This window comes from Protopterus annectens, chromosome 2.part1 (assembly GCF_019279795.1).
Source record: "Protopterus annectens isolate FY-2018-M chromosome 2.part1, PAN1.0, whole genome shotgun sequence".
Taxonomy (NCBI): Eukaryota; Metazoa; Chordata; order Ceratodontiformes; family Protopteridae; genus Protopterus; species Protopterus annectens.
In genome coordinates this window covers 1,223,239,254-1,223,266,095 of record NC_056729.1, presented here as the reverse complement: position 1 = coordinate 1,223,266,095, position 26,842 = coordinate 1,223,239,254, and the positions used below count along the sequence as shown (strand labels likewise).

Below are 26,842 nucleotides of genomic sequence, written 5' to 3'. Positions count from 1 at the left end.
AATTGTTTAACCTGTGGGAAAAATATAATTTAAAGATTTCCACAGCTTTGTCACCTCCCTTGTTTAGCCTAGCAGCCTGTTCGTACGCCTGTTCGGCCTGGTTCCTTCTTAACCAGGGCACGCTGGAACGCGCCTGGAGTCGGAGTTTCGGTGCTGATTTTTGTACCGATTTTGCAGACATTTCCGCGTGGATCCTCCGACAAAAACGCAAAGATAAAGACAAAGATAAAAGGGGGCGATTCGGTTTCGGTTTCGCCGAAACCACGGCAAACGTGTCCTTGCAAACCCCGGTTTCGCACTGCCTGCTGTAAGAACAGCCTCAAAGTAACTACAACACTGAGGCCCTGCTACAAAATTGAATCAGAAATTTTATTGCACTAATTCACTCATTTTGGTTGACTTATCCCCCCAGCACCCCTACCCATCCCTCTGGTCCCCAGGACCTCAGTGCTGCATCCAGATGGGCTGCCATGCGTTCATTAGGGCCAAGAAGGGCCTGTAAGCAGGGCAGTGTAACCCCAGGCCCTCTACCAAACCCTCATCTAGGCCAGAAGATTTAATTAATTAACTCTTCTTAATCTCAAATTCACAGGGAATCAGAGCTCACCAGACTCCCCACCCAGGGCCTTCTCAGAGCCCAGAGAGCCTTCCAGCCAGAGAGCCTCCTGAGCATGTGTCAGATGACCAGTCTGCTGATGAGACAGACATGAGTGATTTCCCTGAGGCTCCCAGCCCAAGAATCCAGCTATGTCCAGCTGAAATCCACCCCAAGAGCTTCCCTTTCAGAAGGCATGCCCTTGCCCAGAATGGCAGCAAATGCCACAACAGTTTTTCAGAATTTTACAGGACCAAGACTTACTTAGACTTTTCTTAGGACTTTTCTGCACAGGCCCTAGCTGTCCTGTTTAGGATGATGTCAATATGATGCTCTCAAGTGGATGATGCTTTCCCCAGTGTTGCCTCCCCAGACCCTTCTTACCCAGGCCCCCTTTAAACTCTGCCCATTTTACAGGGTGCCACCAGACTCCAGAAACCTTTACAAGGCCCCACCCAGCAGGCTAAGACCCTATATCCCACAGTCCTCCTTCTGAAAGCTCTTCACAGTTAAAACCCTATAAAGTCTGAAAGGGAAGCAAGGTCACTACCCAGATGCTAAGAAAGGTAAGGTCTCACTTCAGCTTTCAGCTCAGACCAAGCACTGTCAGTTGAGTGATCGATACAATAATAAACTAACTAGCTGATCAACTGTTAACTAATAAATATTGAATCTGGTAACAAATAACATGTATTTAGTTATTATTCCTGGTTAAATGGCTATGATGCACTGGAGGTTTGTTGGCTGCATGCACGGAGGGCACACTAGAAGAAGGCATTAGATCAAAGGGCATAAGAAGGCATGCATGGCTATGGCAAAGTGATTTTAACCGATCAAGTACAGCTAAGACAAGTTGATGCCCCACACCCTGCCAGCAGGTGTTTGGTACATGGAAGAAAAGGGTTAAAAAGAAAGAGGGTTAAAGAAGAAAATCTGTTCAAACAAAAAAAGAGCAGGAAACTGTGGCCTCAAAAGGTTTAGCAGGAACTCCACCTGCCAAAATTGGTGGTTTCCTGAATTTTTCCAATTTCAAGAAACCAATCCAGAGGAGGTGCTCCAGAAAGAGGCGGTGAGGAGGTGCCTACAGAGGCAGGAGGTGCACAAGGTAGGAACAGAGCAGAGGACCCACAGCCACTTAGACTAGCCACCCGCCACCACACCAGGACAACCCTAACCGGCCTACCAGGGAACAAGTTAGGACTAAGCTACTCCAACTGGCTACTAATTTTCAAAGGAAAGTTACTACATAACAAAAAGACATGGACTACTACAAACACTTTTTACCTCCCAAAAGAAAAACTTCCATCCAGGACCACCAAAAAATTCCAAACCAAAAGCCCTCCTCCACAAAACAGAAACTCTAAACAAAGATAACAAAGTGAGCAGACATGAGAGCAGTGGAAAAAGCAAACACAGCAGAACAAGAGTTCCAAGAAAACTCCAGAAAGGAAAGGGTTCCAAACAAATACTAAAAGTTGAGTACCAAAAAATGAAAGGTCCACCTTAAATATAATTATCATTGTCCCATACATCAAAATGTTGACCTGGGCAGCAACTCTCTACTGATGCTGAACCTGGAGTCTTGCTGGTAACTCTAGATCTCAAGGAGGCCTCTAGATCTCTTCCTTATCTTCGACCAGCACTTTCACCATACCTCAGGATTTCTTCTTATTTCAGAGACCATCAGAGCACAGCAAATGCCTTGCATATCCCATGCTCTGTGAGTATCTTCACAAAATTCAAGGCATCAGTAATATCCATTGGCACTTACAGGAATGCTAAAGTTACAAATACCTAAATTTGACACTGCCTGGGACAAAAGGGTCATTTAGACAACACATTTACAAAGACACATTTATAATTTAAAAAAGGACTGGGGATACAAGTCAATTTACAAAAGTCAAGGCTACAACAAATGGAAACAAAGACATTCTATTCCTGGAATTGACACAGTAAAACAAATGGCATCTCTGACTTTGGCAAACAAAAAAGAAAACAGTTCCGCTTTTTGGCACTAAATAACATGAACAAGCACAGCAAGAATGATTTCTAAAGCCTTGGGCTGGGCAGCATCATGCATAGGAAACTCTTAGTTTGCCCTTAAGAATATGAGGAAACTACACAGATACCTAAAGAAGAAATTTACCCAACCAAGACATGGTCTAGACACAGGTTCCCACTAATTCCATGCCAAACGCAGGAGTTCCATGGGTGGGCCTTCCTCCAAGTCCAACCCAGGCCTGCCCTTCCCAGAGCAGAGAAGAACCAACCTTGCATGGGACATGCACATCACGACAAAGTATCAATGGGGCACAGACATGCTGGACAAATGCGCAAGGATGTTGGACAGATGCTCAAGCAGTAAACTGCATTCCTCAAAGTTCAAACCATTCCTCAAAGAGGGCCAAATGACAAGTTGGAACCATTCCACAAATTCATCCAGCACTCATTAAGGAGGGATCACCAGCTCACACCATTATGCAGAATGACCTTGGAGCTAGCATGCATTCATACAGCTATGCACTCAACCCTACAGGCAATAGATGTTGGCACTCAGCTGCAACTACTGGTTACAGGACATACTAAGCAGAACGGAGGAAATACTCACTCAAACATAGAATTACTAACCACTGATGCCTACCTAATGGAAGCTGCACCCGACATCTTTCAAGACTATCTCAAACAAATCTCCAAAACCACATCTATGGAAATTCAACCCACCCTCAGAAGGACACTCCAAAAACACTGCACAAGGACCCTCACTCTCCTTCGCACACAAGGGATCACCAGCATACTTGGAAGATCTCCCAAGGATGATTTCGCCCTCTTCCAACTGGCCACAAGGAACTACGCCCAATCATAATCTAACGCCCAAGGATAATCCTGATACAACCAAACTGGCCATGGATGTGAACTGGACCACTACTGACTGGCATGGAGTATCTGGTACAGGGTTAATACCCCATGTGCCCAATGATGTTAACTCAGAACATGCATCAGCATCTTCACGAAGCACTAAAGACATGCAACTGACTGCATGGAACCCAACCCTAGCAAGAAATCCAGAACAAAGACCAAAGGACAGTCAACAAGATTCTTGAAGAGGACCCTTCAACAAGAAAGACTTTGTCTGGAAAATACCGAAGGTTTGTCAAGACTCTACCGAAGAGGATGCTCTAATCAAAACACTGGCATCTAACATTTCAAACTTCAACATAAAAACTTCTTGCTTCAGGCTCGTCCCACTCCTCCAGGCAATTTCTACATGCATACCTTATTGATCCTCTCCAAGGCTTATCCTCCAGTTTTTTCAAGACCCTTTGCTCTGCCAGTCTCTGTGGTTAACCTCCCTTTTAAAACCAGGAAACCTCCATCACTACCTTGGGACTTGCAAAAAAAACCTAGAAAAGGACCCTTTTAACTCTTAAACGGATGCAGCAACACCAGACCACCAACACCTGTTTGAACCTACTGCAATCCTACTGGCAAAGGAGGGTTTTCTTGAGGGTTTCCTTACTACAGGCCTTAATGGCAAATGAACCCTTCCTAATCTTTCCATTTAAGATAGATCCCTACAACCCATGCCTCTAACAGAGGATGCAGAAGGTGGTTTAAAGAGTATCTTTAAACCAGAGAATTCATCACCAACCCACAACTACATACGTTTAACAGAGGCAATCCAATGAGAGGTACCTTGGATGTACATAGACATACACGGAAAGAATTTGGAATCTTAGAAAAAAATTCAGATCCTCTGACCAACTTTATGTATGCCTATAACAGGAAAGATAGGTTATTTCCAAACAGACAATGCTACCTATACAAGGAAATTGCATTACGGATTTTTACCTTTCCATATTAAACCACCCATCCAACAAGGACCTATATTCTCACAGAGCCACTACCAAAGCCAGATGCCGATTTACGGCAACTAGTGGCAACCAAGGGGCAGCTTGAGGCGACCTCTAAACATACTCCTATTTACTGCAGCCCAAGCATTATAATTTTATTCTTTATTCTAGATCCCAGCAGGGTTGCTGTGCTGCAAGGGATCTTTTACCTCTTTATAATCTATCTACTCCCATATCCTCCTGTTGGAACCTGCATGGTATTCACTCATTCATAGGACTGCAGATCATAGATGAAAGGACATAGTAGTACATTGTACCCCTTGTACCTGTAGATGTCCCAACCGGATAGCACATCTGCAGTCAGGATTGGATCCCTCCTTGTAGATGTGTAATTCTAGGGTTACCCTCCTAATAGCTCCCAATGGGGAGTCTTCCCGGTATTTGTTTATATGCATGTACATTGCATATATTGTTGTGTTTACTCCTTTCTTACACAACAGTAGTTTTTTCAAGGGCTGTTAAAAAGAGAAAAGTAATGTAGTATGGGTGCTTACACCTGTTTGGAATTTGTCGAAGTAAATGATCGTTAGTTTTACCTGGAAATAAATATTTGATAGATTAAGTAATATTTTGAGAGAGAGAGAGACTTTAGAGCAGATAGAAATTACAAATGTGTCTCGTAGCAGATAAGTTTCTCCCAGTAGTGAACAGGTAAATGGAATGAATTATTTAGATTGCACAGGCATGAAACAAAATGCAGATTTCAAATCTCTGTTTATTTAAGCTTGTCAAACTTGTTTGTTTGTTGTAGGTTCGGTTTGACGGCATAGGTGGACTAAGTCATCATATTCGTGCATTGAAGGAGATGGTTGTGTTTCCACTTCTTTATCCAGAAGTATTTGAACGATTTAAAATTCAACCACCAAGGTAGGTTACTTAGTGCTGTGGCTGTCAGCTAGAGAGAGAGAGTGGGACTAAGTGTTGTTTAATTACTAAATGTACAAGTTTACTTCTGGATGTGCACTTGTTAAAGGCTACTGACTCTCAAATCTTCATTGGGTAGAGAACTCTGTTGAATGCTGTTTCCTGTATAATACTTTCTTGATCGGATTAGTCCCAATAGTCTAGTGGCCTCTTTCAGGGGAAGAGTGTATGCTAGTATGGGAAATATGGGCAGGGCATTGGAGATATTCCCCTACTCTTTCCAGGGCTCTTTGTGTGGTGATCACTAGAAAGCACCAGAGGGCTGTTGCTGGTGACCACTGTATCTAAGATGGAGGGCAGGGAGTGGAGATGAGCTGGAGAAGAGGAAAGCAGAAAATCTGATGTCAGTTTTCATTCATCCTCAGCATATGTGTCTTGGATCTGACTTGGCCGTTAATACAGCTCGCGGAAGTCCTACAAATTCTTGAGCTCTTCCCTCCCCGCAAAGTTCTGATCCCCTCTCACCTCAGATCTCGTTTGCCACTTTCACAGAGACATGGTTGCCGATAGCCCTCAAACGTTCTTTGGGTGATAAATAATTTTTTTAGATTATACCTTTTTTCCTCTCATTTACTCCTTTTTTTAGTGTAAACTCTCCTGTTATTCTCCTACGACCTTTTTTTTTTTTGGTCCTCCTAATTACCATCGTTATTTTCCCTACACTCTTTCCTTTTCTATACACACACGCACACAATTTCTACTACAACTATCTTTATCCCTTTATTGTCTGTCTGGGGCATGTGTGAGAGTTGCATTCTACTTGTAGAATACAGTCTATTTCCTGGACATGTCTAGAGAATGATTCAAGAAGTGCAAGTAATGTGGACACAAAATGCCCTTTTCATGCAGGCATTCTTTGTGCATCTACTGCTTGGGACTGGATCACCTCAACCAGCAATGTGACATTTCAGAGGCCTTTAATCCTTGGGCCTTCACAAAGTGTAAGAATACACTGATCCTGAAAGGGCTGTTGCTCTTATCTTTTTTTTTTTTTTTATATATATTATACAGGCTATTGCTGGAGCTCAACTTTTGACCTCTAAGCATAGAGACCATTCCAAATGGTCCAGATCAGCCAAAGTTCCTTCTTCGTCAGAGCCAAAAAAAGAAAGTGCCGAGGTCGGATCCAACATCTCCAGTGGCATCCAAGCTGTCTTATCTACCAGAACTTGTCACCAGACCTGAAGAGTATGACTGCTCTGGATCCTAAGACCTCCAGTCCAAAGCCCCTTCTTCTGATTGCTAATTTGCTGTTTTAAGACCCAGTTCCATCTAGGGTGCCCACTTCCTTTCTTGAGAGGCACTCTAGGCCTGCATTGATTGCGTCCTCTCGCTCTACTAGGAGTCTTACAGAGGCAGATGTGGCTAGGATGGTAAGAGAACTAGTCAAGGAGAAACTTCAGAAGGGTGCCCTTATGTTTCCGACCCCATCGGGTCAGGGACTCCCTCCAGCATCATCTACTCCTCTAACTCAACCTGAGGCTTCTGAGTTGACAGATCCAAGTGCTCCAGGCCCATCTGTCTCAGATCCAAGAAGACTGGTGTCTTTGGATCCAACAGTGACTGAGCTCATTGGCTCTGATACGTTTGGATCCAGACGGCTCTTGAATCCAAAGCTTTCGCATCAGTTCCAGGGGGGTTAGATCGACTTTGAGATTTTCAAAGCTTTCTCTTCCTCTCAGAGCTTTTGTGCTTGATAGCTCAGTTCTGGCTTCCTCCTTGGGTGGACAGCCAGTGGGGAAGGGGGAGCCAGCAAACCAGGGACTTCAGCTGTCTGCTCTGTTGGTCTCCTCCCAGGGGAGGTAAGCCTTTGAGGTAGTGAAGAAGGGTCTTCTCTGTGTCCACATATCAGGTGGGCCCCCCCTTGGGTCTACTCCTGACCTTGTCACATGATCCTCACTGTTCTACACCTATGGAACAGCCAACCCAGAGCTTCCAGTCTACCCAGTCTGGGATCTCCACCTCTTCTGATATTTCTCCAGACCACCCCACTGAGGAAGTTCCTAGGAAGAGGCAATGTAAGAGGAAATACTGTACTCACCAGAAGTCTCTCTCAACACTGATGCTGACTTTGAAGGACCTGAAGACATCTCCTTTGCAGATATCCTAGAACTCCTGTAACAAAAGGGTGTTTGGCTTGCTCACAACCCATCTCCGGAAGAGTCTGTATACCTGGAGATTTACAGGACTGGCCTGTCTAACTCCTGGGTAACCCCCTCCCAACAAATTGGTGAATTTAATTTGGTGGAAGGAACCTGTCTCAATCAAACCCACCCCCAATAGACCAGATAAAATTATGGCACCACCAATAGAAAAGGAACTTGCCTAAGAGAAAGTTGATCTGTTCATCCACTTAACAGACAGTGTAGGGTGACGGACAGACTGGGGAAGTGGGTGTGTGCTTCAGCCTTTGCCATACGTTTGTTGAATTATGTAGCCCACTTCATGAGACTGCAAAGGGACTTACTTGAAGAACTTTCTATCTCATTAACAAGGATCAGTGTGGAGGGAAGCCCAGAGTTCTGTGGCCCCTCAGTTGACTACCTTATCTGTTGTGAACTCATTCATGTTGCATATTGCCAATGCAATGGAGGTGCCACACTGGTGGCAGGATGTTCTTAGTGTTTCACTGTTGCAGTCATTACATTTGGGTTATCTGCTTGCAGTAGCCCTCAGTCGGCCTGATTAACAAAGTCTTGGGTCCTGCGTTGGTTGCTGTCCCTCCTTCCATAACGTCAGGTTGTCAGGGGTATAAAACATGCAGCTGACGCCATTACATCAGTCTTTCTTGCCATGCGGTGCCCGAAGCAGAAGCAGTTTGCAAGTGCCAGTTGGCCAACTCCTGAAATTTTCGTTTTTGAGTTTCAGAACTGAAGTCTTCAACTAAAGCTAAGTACCCCGTTGGGGAAACTTTTTCTTGCTCCTTACCGATGTCAGTAAAAGTTAATAATTGCATTACTTGTGGAAAGCAAATACCTCACAAAAATTTTAATTCGTACTGTATTCATTGCCTAGGCCCTGACCACGACGTACCTTGCTGTCGGCTTTGTGCTTTATTTAATCAGCACACTATCCGTTGTCTGTATATTTTTGCCTCTAAATATTTCGGTTCTCAGTTTAATTATCCAGAAATGTCAGTTAGCCATCCGACTACCAAGATTCTGAAAAAACGCAAAGATAAAGGCAGAGACAGGCCACCGAGATCCAAAGCTGCCGACGATGCTTCTCCTAAGCCAGTCGCCAGTTCGCCGGTACTCAGTGAGGTGCTTTCACAGCCCCTGATACCCACTACTTCTGAGTTGCAGGCCTCTACTGAGACCCATTCGGAATCCGGTGTGCCACGAGATGCTTCAGCTGTGAAACCTGCGGATGTGTCTATCTTGGATGGGTCCGGAGCCGCTGTGCAGGCACCGGCTTCTGAGGGTGTATGTAGGACTACGGGCTTGCATATTAAACCGACACTTCCTTCTTCATTTAGGCCAAAATCTCACACCATACCCAAGAAACTGGCGCCCAGGCTGCATGCTCAGGCCTGTATGCCTAAAAAACAAATGATAAGAATGGCTGAAGATCTTATAACTCTAATCAGGATGCGCCAACCCCCCCCTTCTAAGAGACCTAGTACTGAAGTTGTTGATGAATCTTCTGACCAGGATTCTGATTTTTCTGATGTTCGTGTTTCACTGTTGCAGTCATTACAATTGGGGTATCCTGCTGACAGGCTACCCGCAGTCAGCCCGAGTTCCAAATCCTAGGTCCATTGTCTGTTGCTGTCGCCTACTCCCTGACATCAGCGCGCCAGGGGTATAAAAGAGGCAGCCAACACCATTTTCTTCAGTCTTTCTTGCTGCGCGGTGCCTGAAGCAAAAGCAGTTCGCAAGTGCCGGTCGGCCGACTCCTGAGATTTTCAAATTCGAATTTCAGATCCGAAGTCTTCATTAAAGCGAAGTACGCCGTTGGGGAAACTTTTTTCTTGCTCCAGACTGATGTCAGAAAAAGTTAATTGTATTTCTTGTGGGAAGCAAATACCTCATAAGGATTTTCATTCTTACTGTATTCCTTGCCTAGGCCCTGACCACGATGTTGCTAGTTGTCGGTTTTGTGCTAGATTTAACCAACACACTATTAAGCGTCGGTATGATTTTGCATTTCATTACTTTGGCAGAAGATTTAATTATATAATGCCATCAGTCCAGCCAACTACCGGAGTTTATAAAAAGCGCAAAGAAAAAGAAAATGACAGGCATCCGAGGTCCAAAACCGATGATGAGGCTTCTGCTAGGCCTATCACTGGTTCGCCGGTTCTCAGTGAGCTGCTTTTGCAGCCCCTGACGCCTGCTACCTCAGAGCCACAGGCTGCTTCCGACTCCCACGTGGAGCTGACTAGGCCGCTGGAAACTCAAGGTATTGAACACTCTGAATCTATTCCCTCAGATGGGTACGGAGCCGCTGAGCAGGCATCTGCTTCTGAGGGTGTTTTCATGCCTACACAGTTATATGTAAAACCAACTTCAGCTTCAAAGGCAAAGACTAAAGCTGCTCTAAAGACAAAGAAACAAGTACAGCATTCTCCTGGACAGGCCACCATGCCTAAAAAACAGATGCTTAAAATGTCCGAAGACCTAATTACTTTGATCAGGGGTTCCCATCCCCCTCCTGATAAGAGGCCTAGGCAAGAGATAGAATATGAATTGTCAGATCAGATTTCCATTTCCTCTGATTCCTCTTCTGGACAGGAATATTCTCTTCCTCCCTATGAGGATTCTGATGCTGAAGAATCTATCCCTTCAGCCTCTCCTCTTGAGGATTATTCTTTTCGGGAGACCCTGCATACTATGAGGGAGCATTTCCACTGGGAGAGCCAAGATTACTCAGAATCCAAGAAAAGGCTCAGGGACTTCCTTTTATTACCTCAGCACAGGCCCCTTGCTATCCCTCCTGTTTTAGACATTGTAGATGATGTATTTTCAGAGTCCTGCCTGTCTTCTGACTGTTTACCACCAGCTCCTGTTAAGCTAGACAGATACGGGGTTCCTGATTCACATAAATTTCTTTATAAAAACCCTGCTGCTGACCCAGAAACTATCTCTCAGGGTCCCAAAGGGGTCAAGGCTTCCACTGCAAAAAACGCTATCCCCTCAGATAGGGATTCAAGCGCCCTGGACAGATGGGGGAAAAAGATTTATACTTCTGCTACCTTGGCTGTAAGAGCTTTAAATTGCCAGTTTCATATGCTTAAATATCAGCAATATCTTATGTCACTGCTTAAACAGAAAATGTTGATAAATTCAGAATGTGCAGAAAACAAAGAAATGCAGGATTTATTGCATGCAGCTGAACTAGCAGGAAAGCATACTTTGCAATGTGGTTTTGATTCTCTAGAGGCCTCCTGCAAGGGCCGCTGTTACAGGTTCTGTCATTAGGAGGCATGCTTGGTTAAAAGAACAGCATCTGCCTGACCATGTTAAAGCAAATCTATTAGATGCTCCATTACAGCATGATGCCTTGTTTGGTGTTAAAGCAGAAGAGGTGTTGAAGAAAATGGAGGACAAAGCTAAGTCTATGCAAACAGTAAAGGATTTCTTGCAGGTACAGCCTCCCAGATTTAGCAGGAACTGGCCTACAAAGAATTGGTCCTTTCCAGTGTCAGGCCACAAAGAGGCAGATACAGACGTGCCAGAGGCAGATCATAACCCCAAGGCTCATACAGGCCTAAACAGTGGGGTGCTTCTACCTCCAAAAGCGGAGAGGAAAAGTCACAGCATTACAGGAAACAGTCTCAATGACTTTCTCCTGCCAGCACCAAGCACTTATCTTCTGGCAGTCCCTTTGGGGGGAAAACTAACACTTTTTTCACAAAATTGGCACATGATAACCCAGGACAAATGGGTCTTAAATATCTATCACAAGGCTACAGGTTCCACTTTCACACCCTGCCAAGGCCAAACGGTATGCCAGACCTGCCACGCAATCAATGGGCAGAGGCACAAAAACAAGTTTCATCCCTCATGGACATGAAAGCCATTCAGCTAGTACCACAGCAAGAGCAGGGACTAGGATTCTACTCAAGGCTCTTCTTGGTTCCCAGAAAGGACAAAGCCTGGAGACCAATACTGGACCTGTCTATCCTAAATACCTTCCTGGATATTCCAAAATTCAAAATGTTAACTATGCAGCAGCTTCTGCCCATGCTGTGCAAGAAGGCTTGGCTTGTGACTTTAGATCTAAAAGAGGCATACCTGCATGTCCCAATCAAACAATCATGCAGAAGATACCTCCGATTTATAGCTGACTCAATGCACTACCAATTCTCTACACTGCCTTTTGGCTCATCTACTGTGCCCAGGGTCTTCACAAAATGCCTGACACCAGTAATTGCATTTTGCAGGCAGAGGAATATAAATATATCCTTACTTGGATGACTGCCTTATTCAAGCAGAGAACAAGGACATTCTTCTACAGCATCTGGCGTTTGTAAAAAGATTACTAACAGGTCGAAGGTACACAGTCAGTGAAAAGAAATCAAAACTCGTACCCTCTCAAGAGATAATATTCCTGGGTGCAAGCTTAAATACAACTGCCCAGATGGCTTATCTCACGCCAGACAAACACAGACAACTGACTACTTATTTCAAAATGGCAACAAAGACCCAGTTATCTGCAAGAAAAATTGTGCAGGCCTTGGGTTTCATGGCATCCTGCATTCTGCTAATTCCATATGCAAGACTGCATAGGAGGAAACTTCAATGGTATCTAAAAAGTGTTTGGACTCAACATTGCCACAGCCTGGAAACAATAATTACCCTCATTCCCTGCCTGCAACAGGAGTTTTGATGGTGGGCAAAAGCCTGTCACCACAACACGGGACAGCCATTCACCTTACCCCACAGCCAGGCAGACATTGACAACAGATGCATCAGATTATGCCTGGGGGGCCCACATGGCAGGAAGATGTATTCAGGGCACATGGTCCGCAAGTCAAATGCATCTACATATCAATCAAAAAGAGATGCTAGCTGTTCAGAATGCCCTGACAGCCTTCAAGGATCTACTTCATCCAGGACTACTGATAAAGATGGACAATACTACAGTCATGTGGTACATAAACAAGCAGGGAGGCGCACATTCCTACCCCCTATGCAGGCTAGCCATGAACTTTTGGGACACAACATTGATTTACCAAGTACATCTGCAAGCACAATTCCTGCCAGGAAGGGCAAATACTCTGGCAGACGAACTAAGCAGAAACCTACTGGATCCCCAGGAGTGGAAATTGGATGTACAAGTCTTCAGCATGATAACAAGGACCTGGGGATGCCCAGACATAGACCTATTTGCCTCCCCTCACAACTACCAACTACAGAGATTCTGCACAAGGACTTATCACAAGCAAGCATGGAAAGTGGATGCTCTATCTTTCAGCTGGAAAAATCTAACAGTATATGCCTTTCCTCCTCTGCCTCCCCTCCCCAAGGTACTCCTCAAGGTCAGACGAGAGAAACCAAAAATGATACTAATTGCCCCAGACTGGCCCCGCCAGCACTGGTACCCAATCCTAAAGAGCTTGTCTCAATGCCCAGCTTGGACATTACCTCAAATTCCTCACTTATTGACCCAACAAGACAGTCAGATACTGTACAGCCAACTCAGGACCTTAAACCTGGCAGCATGGTGGATAATGTAGCCATTCAAGAAGCACCTCTCTCTAAAGCAGTGATGGATCTTATTTTGGAGGTCAGGAGGCCTAGCACCAGAAGATATTATGCAGAAAAATGGAAGAGATTCTGTGCTTGGAACCAGGCGCAAGTTATTGACATGATGGTTACAAATATTCCTCAGATTTTGCAATACTTAACTGAGATGCTTGATAAAGGCCTTTCCTTTTCATCTATTAAAATTCATGCCTCTGCCATTTCAGTTCATTACAATACAGAACCACCTATTTTTTCTCATCCATTACTAAGGCAGTACCTCAGAGGGGCCAAAAACATAAGACTTCCAAGGAGAGCACCAGTACCTGCATGGGACCTCAACTATGTCTTGGAAAAACTCACACTGCCTCCGTTTGAGCCAGCCTCTGCAGCTGATATAAAATTCTTATCCTGGAAAACAGCTCTGCTTCTAGCAATAACCTCCGCTTGATGAGTCTCAAAGTTACAGGCACTCATGGCTGTGGAACCTTTTATCATTTTCCATCCTGACAAGGTTTCTCTGAGGACAATCCCTACATTTATGCCTAAGGTAGTGTCCAGTGTGACCCTTAACAAACAATTAATTTGCCTACCTTTTATCCAAACCCACAGTATAAGGGTGAGAGAATTCTGCATTCTTTGGACATTCACAGGCAGCTATGCTTCTACTTGGACAGAACCAAAGCTTTCAGAAAGACTGAACAACTTTTAGTGGCATATGCTGAAGGATCACAAGGAAAGCCCATCTCAAAGCAGACTATTTCAAAGTGGATAGGTCACTGCATTCGTTTCTGCTATTCACAGCATGGCAGATCAGTGCCTAAGGGCATTAGGCCACATTCAACCAGAGCAGCAGCCACTTCAGCAGCCTTCCTCAGAGGAGTCCCAACCAAAGACATCTTAGAAGCTGCAACTTGGAGTTCAGTGCATACTTTTACAAAGCACGATCACTTACCTCTCTACTCTAAATCCAGGGCAGGCTTTGCCACTGCAGTTCTGCAGGGCCTGATCGCCTCTCCTAATCCTATTTAGCACCAGCCTCCCAACCTTAGCTTTGGGATTCAACCCAATTGTAATGACTGCAACAGAGAAACACGATGAACATAGTACAGTTGTGTATCTACCATAAATGTAGATGTTCGAGTGTATTCACTGTTACAGTCCAGGTTACCCTCCCACCATCCCCCTTTTTCTTTGCTGGGACTTATCTGTACTTCTCTATTCTATACAACCTATGTGGTGTATTTGCTTGTAGAGGAAGGAAAAGTTGTTTTTTTGTGCATACATGCTTATTGGCATAATTTAGCCTACCATATTAGGGGCACCTGACATCCGGGACAAGAAAAACTGAAGAAAATGTCGTCGGCTGCTTCTTTTATACCCCTGGCACCCTGACGTCAGGGAGGAGGCAACAGCAACCGACGCCGGACCTAGGCTTTGGAACTCGGGCCGACTGCGGGTAGCCTGCCAGCAGGATAGCCCAATTGTAATGACTGCAACAGTGAATACACTTGAACATCTACATTTATGGTAGGTGCACAACTGTACTTTTTTTCGGATGATCTGGATTTGCCCTTATCTACTTAAGAGGATTCTGATGCAGAGGACTCTATTCCCTTTGCTTCCCCTCCAGAGGATTTTTCTTTTGGTGAGATTGTAAATACTCTAAGGGAGCATTTCCATTGGGAAAGCTAGGATTTTTCTGATTCAAAAAAGAGGCTTAGGGATTTCTTACTCCTGCCTCAGCATAGGCCTTTAGCTATACCTCCTGTACTAGACATTGTTGTTGCCTTTTCAGAATCTAGTTTGGCCCCTGATTCTTTGCCTCCTGCTCCCAGAAAACCTGACAGATATTACAGGGTTCCTGATTCACACAAGTTCCTTTTTAAAAATTGTATTGTGGATCCGGAGACTGTTTCACAGGGACCAAAGGGCATTAAGGCTTCTACTGCTAAAAATCCTACCCCCTCTGATAGAGACTCCAGGACGCTGGATAGATGGGGTAAGAAGGTTTACACTTCTGCAACCTTGGCAATTAAACTGCCAGTTTCATATGTTAAAGTATCAACAACATGTTGTTGGATTGCTTAAACAGAAAATGATGATTCCTGACTGTGCTGAAAATAAAGAATTACAGGATTTAATGCATTCTGCTGCACAGGTTGGAAAGCATACTTTGCAATGTGGATTTGATTCATTAGGGGTGTCTTGCAGGGCTGCTGATGTTCTTCGTGTTTCACTGTTGCAGTCATTATATTTGGGTAATCTGCTGGCCCTCAGTCGGCCTGATTAACAAAGTTTTAGGCCCTGCGTTGGTTGCTGTCCCTTCTTCTGCCGCGCGGTACCCAAAGCAGAAGCAGTTTGCAAGTGCCGGTCGGCTGACTCTTGAAATTTTCGTTTTAGAAATTCAGAACCGAAGTCTTCAACTAAAAAGCTAAGTACCCCATTGGGGAAACTTTCTTGCTCCTTTCCGATGTCAGTAAAAGTTAATAATTGCATTATTTGCAGGAAGCAAATACCTCATAATGATTTTCATTTGTACTGTATTCCTTGCCTAGGCCCTGACCACAACGTACCTTGCTGTCGGTTTTGTGCTAAATTTAATAAACGCATTATTAAACTGTATATTTTTGCTTCTAAATATTTTGGCTCATGCTTTAATTATCCAGAAATGTCATCGGTTAGCAAGCAAACTACTGGAATACCTAAAAAGCGCAAAGAAAAAGAGACAGGCCGTCGAGGTCCAAAGCTGACAATGGCACTTCTCCTAAGCCAGTCACCAGTTCACCGGTACTCAGTGGGGGCGCTTTCGCAGCCCCTGATACCCGCTACTTCTGATTCGCAGGCCTTTACTGAGACCCATTCGGAGTTCAGTATGCCGCGAGATGCTTCAATTATGGAACCCGCGGATGTCTCTACCTTAGATGGGTCCGGAGCCGCTGTGCAGGCACCGGCTTATGAGGGTGTTTTCAGGCCTACAGATTTGTATATTAGACCAACGCCATCTTCAAAACTAAGGCCAAAATCTAAACCCATGTCTAAAAAAAACTGTTGCCTGGGCCACATGTGCAGGCCCCTATGTCTAAAAAAACAAATGATCAAAATGGCTGAAGATTTAATTACTCTGATCAGGTGTAGTCAACCCCCCCCCCCCCCTTTCTAAGAGGCGTAGGCAAGACATTGATTATGAATCTTCTGAACAGGATTCTATTTCTTCTGACTCTTCTAATGAACAGGATTTGTCTATACCTACTTATGAGGACTCTGATGCAGAAGATTCCATTCCTTCTGCTTCTCCCCCTGAGGATCTTTCTTTTGGGAAAACTTTGCATACCTTAAGGGAACATTTCCACTGGGAAAGTCAGGATTTCTCTGAATCTAAAAAGAGACTTGGGGATTTTCTTCTTCTTCCTCAACATAGGCCTTTGGCTATACCTCCTGTTGTAGACATTGTTGATGTTGTTTTTTTTCAGAATCTAGTATGGCTCCTGATTCTCTGCCTCTGGCTCCTTGTAAGCCAGACCGATAATACAGGGTTCATGACTCCCACAAATTCCTTTTCAAAAATCCTATTGCAGATCCTGAAACCATTTCTCAGGGTCCCAAGGGCATTAAGGCTTCTACTGCTAAAAATCCTACCCCTTCTGATAGAGATTCCAGGACACTGGCTAGATGGGGTAAGAAGGTTTACACTTCTGCAACCTTGGCAATCAGGGCTTTAAACTGTCAATTTCATATGCTTAAATATCAACAGCATATCATGGGACTGCTTAAACAGAAAATGATGTTAATTTCTGACTGTGTGGAAAATAAAGATTTACACGATCTGTTGCATTCAGCTAAACAAGTTGGAAAACATACTTTGCAATGTGGTCTTGATTCTTTGGAGGCCTCTTGGAGGGCTGCTGTAACTGGGTCTGTGCTAAGAAGGCATGCTTGGCTCAGAGCAAACTCTGCCTGATCATGTTAAATCAAAATTGTTGGATGCTCCTTTACAACAGGACCGTCTCTTTGGTAATAAGGCTGAAGAAGTTTTTAAAAAGATGGAAGAAAAAGCTAAATCTATGCAAACTGTGAAAAATTTCTTACAAGTGCAACCTCCAAGATTTAGTAGGCACTGGCCTACTAAGAACTGGTCCTTTCCAGTTCTTTCGAGAGCCATTCAAGTCAAACACAGGCATTCCAAAGGCTCCTGGTTTCAGTCACAAGGGACTTTAGAACAAAACAATGGGGTGCCTCCTCCTCCAAATCTGGAAACAACAAGACACCTCCCTATGGTAAGCAGTCTCAATGACTTTCCTCTACACCTACCAAGCACTTACCGCCCCTTTGGGGGAAAAACTGGCACTTCATGCAAGAAACTGTCAACTTGTAACCCAGGACAAATGGGTTTTAAATATATAGTATCCCAGGGATACAGATTTCATTTCCACACGTTGCCAATCCTAAACGGATGGCCAGACCTGCCCCAAAATCAGTGGGCAGAGGCCCAGAAACAAGTACTGTCCCTCATGAAAATGGGGGCTGTTCAACCAGTACCAGAAGAGAAAAAGGGACAAGGTTTCTATTCAAGACTTTTCCTGGTACCCAGAAAAGACAAATCATGGTGTCCAATTCTGGGGTTATCTACTCTAAACACATTTCTGGACATTCCAAAATTCAAGATGCTGACTCTTCAACAGTTACTTCCTATGCTAGGCAAAGATGCCTGGTTGGTAACTCTAGACTTAAAAAGAGGCTTACCTGCATATCCCAGTCAGGGAATCTTGCAGAAGATGCCTCTGCTTCAAAGCGGGCTACTTGCATTACCAGTTCTCTGCACTGCCCTTTGGCTTATCTACTGCGCCCAGGGTCTTCACAAAGTGCCTGGCTCCAGTAATTGTATTTTGCAGGCAAAGAAATATTCAAATATATCCATACCTGGACGATTGTCTAATACATGCAGAAAACAGGGACATTCTTCTAAACCATCTAGTGTTTGTAAAAAGGGCTCTAACTTGTCTAGGGTACACTATAAACGAGAAGAAATCCCAACTGGTACCCTCTCAAAAAATTACATTCCTGGGTGCAAGCTTGAATACAACTGCCCAAATGGCTTACCTTATGCCAGAAAAGCAAATTCATTTGATAACTTACTTCAAACAGGTGGCCACAAAAACCCTGCTATCTGCAAGACAGATTCTGCAAGCCATGGGGTTCATGGCCTCCTGCATTCTTCTAATTCCATATGCAAGACTTCATATGAGGAAACTTCGGTGGTACTTAAAAAGTTTATGGAGTCAACATTCACAGCCTGGAAACAATGATTCCTATCATACCTTGCCTGCAACTAGAGTTTCTATGGTGGGCAGAGGCCTGCCACCAAAACAAGGGACTGCCATTCACTCCACCCCCTGCTGCCCAAACCCTAACTACAGACGCATCAGACTATGCTTGGGGGGGCTCATCTGGTAGGGAAGTGCATTCAGGGCAAATGGAGCCCAAATCAAATGCACCTTCATATCAATCAAAAAGAAATGCTAGCTGTACAGAATGCACCGACAGCCTTCAAGAACTACCTTCATCCAGACAGTTAATGATAGACGGACAACACAGTTATGTGGGACATAAACAAGCAGGGGGGTACACACTCCTACCCCCTTTGCAGAGTAGCCATGGCATTGTGGAACATGGCCTTGACCTATCAAATACAAGTATAAGCTCATTTCCTGCCAGGAAAGCTGAATACTCTGGAAGACGAACTAAGCAGAAATCTCATGGACCCACATGAATGGAAACTGGAACCATGGATTTTAAAAATGTTGACATGCAAATGGGGGAGTCCAGACGTGGATCTTTTTGCCTCACCCCAGAACTATCATTTGGACAAATTCTGCACAAGAACTCATCACAAAAAAGCTGGAAAGTGGATGCTCTATCCCTCAGCTGGAAACACCTACCAGTCTATGCCTTTCTGCCTCTGCTCTGCAGTGTTCTTCTAAAATTATTGCTCCAGACTGGCTTCGCCAACACTGGTACCCACTCCTGCGCAATGTGTCACACCTTCCACCGTGGCACTTGCCTCAGTCACCTTACTTACTGTCTCAGCAGAACAACCAAATTCTGCACACTCTGCTCCAAACTTTAAATCTTGCAGCGTGGCTAATCACCTAAATTCACCCGTAGCATCCCTCAGCAAACCTGAGCTGGAAATCATTTTGGAGGCAAGAAGGCCTAGTACTAGAAAATCTTATGCTGACAAATGGAAAATATTCTGTGCCTGGAATCAATCACAAGGGGATAAGCACAGCAGTGCCCAATATTCCTCAGATTTTACAATACTTGACTGAGATGCTTCACAAGGGCCTGTCCTTTTCTTCCATAAAAATCCATGCCTCAGCTATTTCAGCTCATTACAGCACAGAACCTCTCCTCCTCTCTCATCCTCTGCTAAAGCAGTATCTCAGAGGGTCAGGTCTGAAAACTTAAGTGGAGAGCTCTAACCCCTGCCTGGGACCTCAATTTTGTATTGGAAAAACTCATTCTCCCTCCTTTCGAGCCAGCTGCTACTGCAGACTTAAAATTTCTATCCTGGAAAACAACTTTCCTTTTAGCAGTCACTTCAGCTAGAAGGATTTCCGAATTACAGGCTCTTATGGCAGTGGAGCCTTTCATTATTTTTCATGCAGACAGGGTGTCCCTCAGGACCAATCCATCCTTCATGCTTAAGGTGGTATCCAGTGTGGCCCTTAATCGGACCATTGATTTGCCAACTTTTTTTCCCGATCCACAGAACAAGGGGGAACGGATTCTGCATTCATTGGATGTACACAGACAACTTAGATTTTACTTAAACAGGACAAAATCTCAAAGAAAATCTGAACAACTACTGGTGGCATTTGCTGCAGGGACAGAGGGAAAGGCTATTTCAAAGCAGACTATTTCCAGTTGGATAAGCCATTGTATTCATTTCTGCTATATGCACCATGGTTAAACTATCCCCCAGGGGATCAGATCTCATTCCACCAGGGCTGCATCTACTTCTACAGCCTTTCTCAGTGGTGTTCCTACCAGAGACATTGTAGAAGCTGCTACCTGGAGCTCAGTTCATACGTTCACCAAACATTACCATTTACCTTTCTTCTCTAAATCCAGAGCTGCCTTTGCCACTGCTGTCCTGCAGGTCCTTATAGCTGGTCCTAATGCTGTAGAATTTTCTCCACCCTGCTATAGCTTTGGGAATCTACCCAAATGTAATGACTGCAACAGTGAAACACGAAGAACATAGTACAGTTGTGTTACACTTGCCATAAATGTAGATGTTAGAGTGTAATCACTGATGCAGTATTGGTTACCCTCCCTCCAGCCCCCTATTTTTCTCTGACTATACCTATACTTTCTTTCACTATGCTTATAAGCCCTTTTGGTGTATTTGCTTTTGGGGTTGGAGGTATATTTGTGTTTTTAATTTTATTTGCTCCACATTTGGGGGGCACCTGACATCTGGGGCAAGAAAAAACGATGTAATGGCGGCGGCTGCATGTTTTATACCCCTGACATCATGAATGAAGGGACAGCAACTGACACTGGACCCAAGACTTTGTTAATCAGGCCGACTGAGGGCAACCTGCCAGCAGATTACCCAAATGTAATGACTGCAACAGTGAATACAGTCGAACATCTACATTTGTGGCAAGTGTACACAACTGTACTTTACTGGGTCTGTTTTTCAGAAGGCACGCTTGGCTTAAGTAGCAATCTTTGCCTGGTCATGTTAAAGCTAAATTGTTGGATGTCTCAACTCAGGACCGCCTGTTTGACAACAAGGTTGAGGAAGTGCTTAAAAAGATGGAAGATAAAGCTAAATACATGCAAACTGTTAAAGATTTTTTACAAGTTCAGCCTCCTATATTTAGTAGGCATTGGCCCTCTAAAAATTGTTCCTTTCCAGCCCCTTCCAGGTCTTCTCAAGCCAAACCCGGACACAGCAGAAACCCCAGGTTTCAGTCCCAATGGACACACAAGACTAAGCAGTGGGGGGTTTCCGCACCCAAATCTGGGAGTAACAAGACTCCCCCCTATGGAAAACTGTCACAATGACTTGCTTTTAAAACTTCCAGGCACTTCCCAACTGAATGCTCCTTTAGGCAGAAAGATTGGTCTCCTGGTCAAAAACTGGGAACTCATTACCCAGGGCAAATGGGTTTTAAATATAGTGTCCCAAGGATACAGATTTCACTTTCACATGTTATCAACACCAAGTGGGTGGCCAGATCTTTCTCCAAATCAGTGGGCAGAGGCCCAAAATCAAGTACTCTCTCTCTTAAACATGCGGGCTATTCAGTTGGTACCAGAAGAGGAAAAGGGACAAGGTTTCTATTCTAGACTTTTCCTGGTACCCAGAAAAGGCAATACATGGCATCCTATCCTGGACCTTTCTCTTCTAAACGCCTTTCTGGTGATTCCAAAATTCAAAATGCTGACTCTTCACCAGCTGCTTCTTATGCTAGGCAAAGATGCATGGTTGGCAACACTAGACTTAAAAGAAGCATACCTGCACATCCTTATCAGGGAGGGAGTCTTGCAGAAGATACCCATGCTTCAAAGCAGGCTGCATGCACTATCAGTTCTCTGCACTGCCCTTTGGCTTATCTGCTGCGCCCAGGGTATTCACAAAGTGCCTAGCTCCAGTCATTGCATTTTGCAGGCAAAGAAATATTCAAATATACCCATACCTGGACGATTGTCCTGGCTTTCTGCCTGAATTAGACATTCTTTTGAATCATCTGGCCTTTGTTCAAAGGGTACTGACTTGTCTGGGGTTCACCATAAACGAAAATAAGTCACACCTGGTACCCTGTCAACAAATTATATTCTTGGGAGCAAGCTTGAATACAACTTCCCAGATGGCTTTCCTCATGCCAGAGAAACGGATTCATTTGACAACCTACTTCAAACAAGTGGCCACAAAAACCCAGCTATCTGCAAGGCAAATACTGCAAGCCTTGGGGTTTATGGCCTCCTGCATTATTCTAATTCCATATGCAAGGCTGAGTATGAGGAAACTACAATGTTATCTCAAAAGCCTATGGTGTCAGCATTCACAGGATCTAGAAGCAAGGACTCCTATCATACCTTGCCTACACCTAGAGTTCCTTTGGTGGGCAGAGGCCTGCCACCAGAACAGGGGATTACCATTCACATTACCCCCTGCCGCCCAAATCTTAACAGATGCATCAGACTATGCATGGGGGGCTCACCTGGCAGAGAAGTGCATTCAGGGCAAATGGAACCAAAGTCAAATGCACCTGCGCATAAATCAAAAGGAAATGATAGCTGTACAGAATGCTCTGACAGCTTTCAAGGACCACATTCTTCCAGGACAACTAATGGTAAAGACGGACAATACCACTGTCATGTGGTACATAAACAAGCAGGGGGGTACACATTCTTACCCCCTCTGCAGACTAGCTATGGCATTGTGGAATACAGCCTTGAGCTACCAAGTGAATCTACAAACTCAATTCCTGCCAAGAAAACTAAATGGCAGATGGACTAAGCAGAAACCTCATGGACCCACATGATTGGAAAATGGAACCAAGGATTTTCAACATCAGTTTATGCCTTTCCTCCTCTACCTCTGCTCTCCAAGGTACTACTAAAGATCAAACAAGACAAGCCAAGGACGATTTTAATTGCACCAGACTGGCCTCGCCAACACTTGTACCCACTCTTGCGCAGTGTGTCATGCTTGGCTCCATGGCTCCTGCCTCAGACTCCTTCCCTGTTGTCTCATCAGAGAACCAGATTCTGCACCCTCAGCTGCAAACCCTGAACCTAGCAGCCTGACTAATTACCTAATAATTGAAAGAACCTAAAAATTGAAGAATTGTCATTCTTCAACTTGTGGGTCCAGATCCAATCCTCTGATCTGATTCTTCTGCTGTTTTGCAGCTCATGGAAACCACAAACTCTCCAGCTCTTCCCTTACCCATAATGCTGTAGTCCCCCTCCTCCTGCAGATCTTGTTTGCTGCTCCCTAAAGTAAAACAGTGCTGTATTTTGCATACTTTGGAAAATCACTTCCTGGAGCTCAAAGGAAAGAAACCTGGTTCCTGAGGCTAACTCCCGCTGTTCAGAAATCATCAAAGAATCATGGTAGGAGGCTGGAAGGAGGGGAGTTGAGGAAGAATGAAAATGGACAACGCAGATGGAACATTATGGTGAGTACATAACTTCATCTGATGTCAATTTTCATTCATTCCTCAACATGTGGGACAGAGTCCCCAGCTACCTGAATCTTGGGTGGACTCTTAAGGAAGGATATTCCTGAGTACTGTAGAGTCAAAGGCTGCTCTTCCCCTCAAGACAATCCAATTTGTAATGAGTAGTAAAGGTATGAGGGTTAGCCCAAGTTGCTGCTGCACAAATATCATCCATGGAAGTTCTGAATAGGAAGGCTGATGAAGCCGCCATTGCACTAGTTTAATGGGTCTTTAAGGGTTTAGGAAGGACCAAACTCAACTTTTTATAGACAAAGGAAGCACAGTCAGTCAGCCATCTTGATAGTTACTTTTGAAACTGGTTGACCCAGTTTGGTTTCTGAAAAGGATACAAACAACTGGTCAGCTTTCCTAAATTTCTCAGATCTGTGCAGATAAAAATGTAATTGTCTATGACTATCCAGTAAGTTTACATGTATTCACCTTTGTTAGACAGATTTGGAAAGAATACAGGGAGATGAATGATTTGATTAATGATGGATCCTGACACCACCTTAGAAAGAAAGGGTTGCTTCTGAAAGACACTATCCTTGTGAAAGATTAAATAAGGAGGCTTAAAAGATGGGGCTTGTAGTTCTGATACTCTTCTAGCCGATGTTATGGCTATGAGAAACATTGTTTTACAAGTCAGATATTGCAACTCACATCTGTCTGTAGGTTCGAAGGGTCTCTGAGTTGGGGCCTGTAACATTAAGGTAAGATCCCAAGGTGTGGAGTAGGGTCCTTTAATGGGGGCTTTAGTAGAAAAGCTCCTTTTATAAAGGCCTCACAAATATGTGAAGATGCTAATGTAGAATTATCAACTCCTATATGGAAATTGGAGATGGCAGTTAGCTGAACCTTAATTGTAAAAGGACTGGCCCCTTCATTGAAAATGGAAGTCAGGAACTCAAGGATCTTTTGTACTCGAGCTGAGAAAGGGTTCCTGTCGTGTTGTGCTCAAAGAACAAATCTTTTTCATTTGCTCTTGCATGTTTCTGTGGTGGACGTCTTGTGAGAAGACAAAAGAATGTGGCGCACTGGAGATGAGAGCTTTGGTTGTCTGGCTATTAATGGAATTGGAGATACCATGCAATTAACTTGAGGTCCAAAATATGCAGGTTAGTCATGTCTGTCATTTGAGACAGGAAGCCTGGAATTGGATCCAGAATCCAAGGTGGGTACAGTAGATGAGGCTAAAGGAAGGAAAACCAAGTCTGTCAAGACCAATAAGGGGTAATGAGGATGACCACGTTCTTCAATTGGCATGCTTTCTCTAGAAATTTGGGAATTAGGGTAGTCAGAGGGTAAGCATAGAAGAGACTTGGGGAGCCAGTCGTGAAGGAGGGTGTCTCTCACTCCCCCAACGGGGGGGGGGGGATCAGGGCAAAGAACCTGGTGTATTTGTTGTTCTGAGGGGATGCAAATAGGTTGCAGCATGGTTTATCTCATTGACGGAGAATCATTTTTGCCACCTTCTTAAGAGACCACTCATGAGGTAGTAGAATTTACCTGCTCAGCTTGTCTGCTAGCATGTTAGATTTCCCAGAAATGTGCATTGCTATCACAAATCATGTTTGAAGAGATTACCCATTGTCACACACGCATAGCTTCTCGACTCAAGGGGTTAAGATCTGGTTCCTCCTTGTTAGTTGATGCACCATACTACAGACATATTGTCTGTTTGAATTGCAGTAGTCCCGGAAGAGGAAGAGTTTTGGAATGCCTGCAGTGGTAGGTGTACTACTCTCATTTCCAGCACATTGATATGCAAGTTGGCCTTTTCAGTGGACCATGTTCCTTGAGTAATTTTCCCTAAGAAATGCCCCCACCCTCCCGATCTGAGAAGCGTCTGTGGTCACTATGGCCTTGTGTTGAGGAAGGATGAATGGACTACCTTGCAATAGTTGATCTGAGTGAAACCACCACCAAAGGAATCTCTTGGAGGCCTGAGTTATGTTGATCCTGGTGGACAAGAGGTGATATAAGATGGACCACTGGGTTGCCAATGTCCATTGGAGAATTCTCATATGGTACCTTGCTAGTGGAAGCAGAACTATTGCCACTGGCATCGACCCCACGGTCTGTAATACCTTGCGGGCTGGTAGCTATGAACTCTAAATTATTCTGCTAACTTGAAAATGCATGGCTTGATCCCATGGTAAGGGCAGAGATGCTAACATTGATGTGTTAAAATTGTCTCCTATTAACTTTAGAGACTAAGAAGGTTGAAGTTGATATTTCTTGTGGTTCATTGTGATGCCCAGATTGGTAAAAGTCTGGAGTACATAGTCTCGAGCTGTGACCAGTAGATGCTTGGTCGAGGCGGTATGGAAACACACTGAATCCCTGCAGTCTTAAGTGGGCTGCTACCACTGCCTTGCATTTGGTAAACACCCTGGGGGCTGTGATGAGACCACAGAGCAGTGCTTTGAACTGATGGTGACAGGCTCCCAGTCAGAAGTGTAGGCATCTCCTGGACCGTCCGTTCATTTTTACATGGTAGTATGCGTCCTGGAGATCTATAGAGCACATCTAGTCATCCTTGTGAAAGAAAGGCAAAGTGGACTAAACCTTGGCCATCTGGGACTTGGTACCTGAAGTGATTTGTTCATAATGTTGAGATCCAAGAATGGTCTCCAATCCCCTGTCTTCTCTAGCACTAAAAATAATTTTGAGTAAGTTCTGGATTCTTTCTGGTCTAGGAGACCTCTTGGATGACTCCCTTGTCTAACAGTGTTTGTACTTCTAAAATTGCAGTCTTCCACTGACTGGGTGGAATATCGGGAATTTTGTTCTTTAACAGCTGTGGTAAGGAAAAGGGAATTATATAGCCTCTGGAAATGATGATCTGCACCCAAGTATATTTTATTAAGTCTAAGCCAAGCTCTCTGGTGCAGGAATAAACGACCCCCGACTGCCTGCAGAGGTGGGCAATCAGGCCTCCTTTCAAGAGTGCTGATAGGGCCCGTCAGGGAAAGAATCTCTGGACATAGAGGGATTAGATAGAGACTGTGTAGGATAGCCAACTGTGGAAACACGGAATCTGAAGTTGTCAATTTTCATTCATTCTTCAACATATGGGTCCGGATCTGATCCTTGGTTGAGTCTGAGTCTGTTCTACAGCTTGTGGAAACCAGAAATTCTTGAGCTTCTCCCTTACCTATAAAGCTGTAGCCCCTCCTCCTTCTCCAGCTCTCATTTGCCATTGGGAACAGACATGGTCTCTACAGCTCTCGAGCGATTTTAGTTATTTATTTTTTTACCAGAAAGATTGTCTCTACTTACCATTGGTAAGTTTTTTGCTGTTTATCTGCCAACGTTCTCTTTCCTACATGAGTAATCTCTGTCATCTCTGTCATTGCTGGTATTTTTTTTTTCTCATTACTGCTTGACGGTACTTCTATTTATTATTTTTGGTAGTTCCTCCTATCCACAGTTAATATATATTTTTTTTTCCTACTTTAAAAAAAAATTTGT

At 44.2% G+C, this 26,842-nt stretch overlaps 1 protein-coding gene across 1 annotated transcript in view; it reads left to right on the top strand.

Annotated features, from left to right (window-relative positions):
* ATAD2B (ATPase family AAA domain containing 2B) overlaps window positions 1-26,842 on the top strand; it is a 4,508,062-nt gene that overhangs the window by 1,634,519 nt on the left and 2,846,701 nt on the right. The window contains exon 13 of the mRNA XM_044063554.1: window positions 5,258-5,373. Coding sequence (XP_043919489.1) covers window positions 5,258-5,373 — 116 coding nt within the window. The remainder of the gene's footprint in view (window positions 1-5,257; window positions 5,374-26,842) is intronic.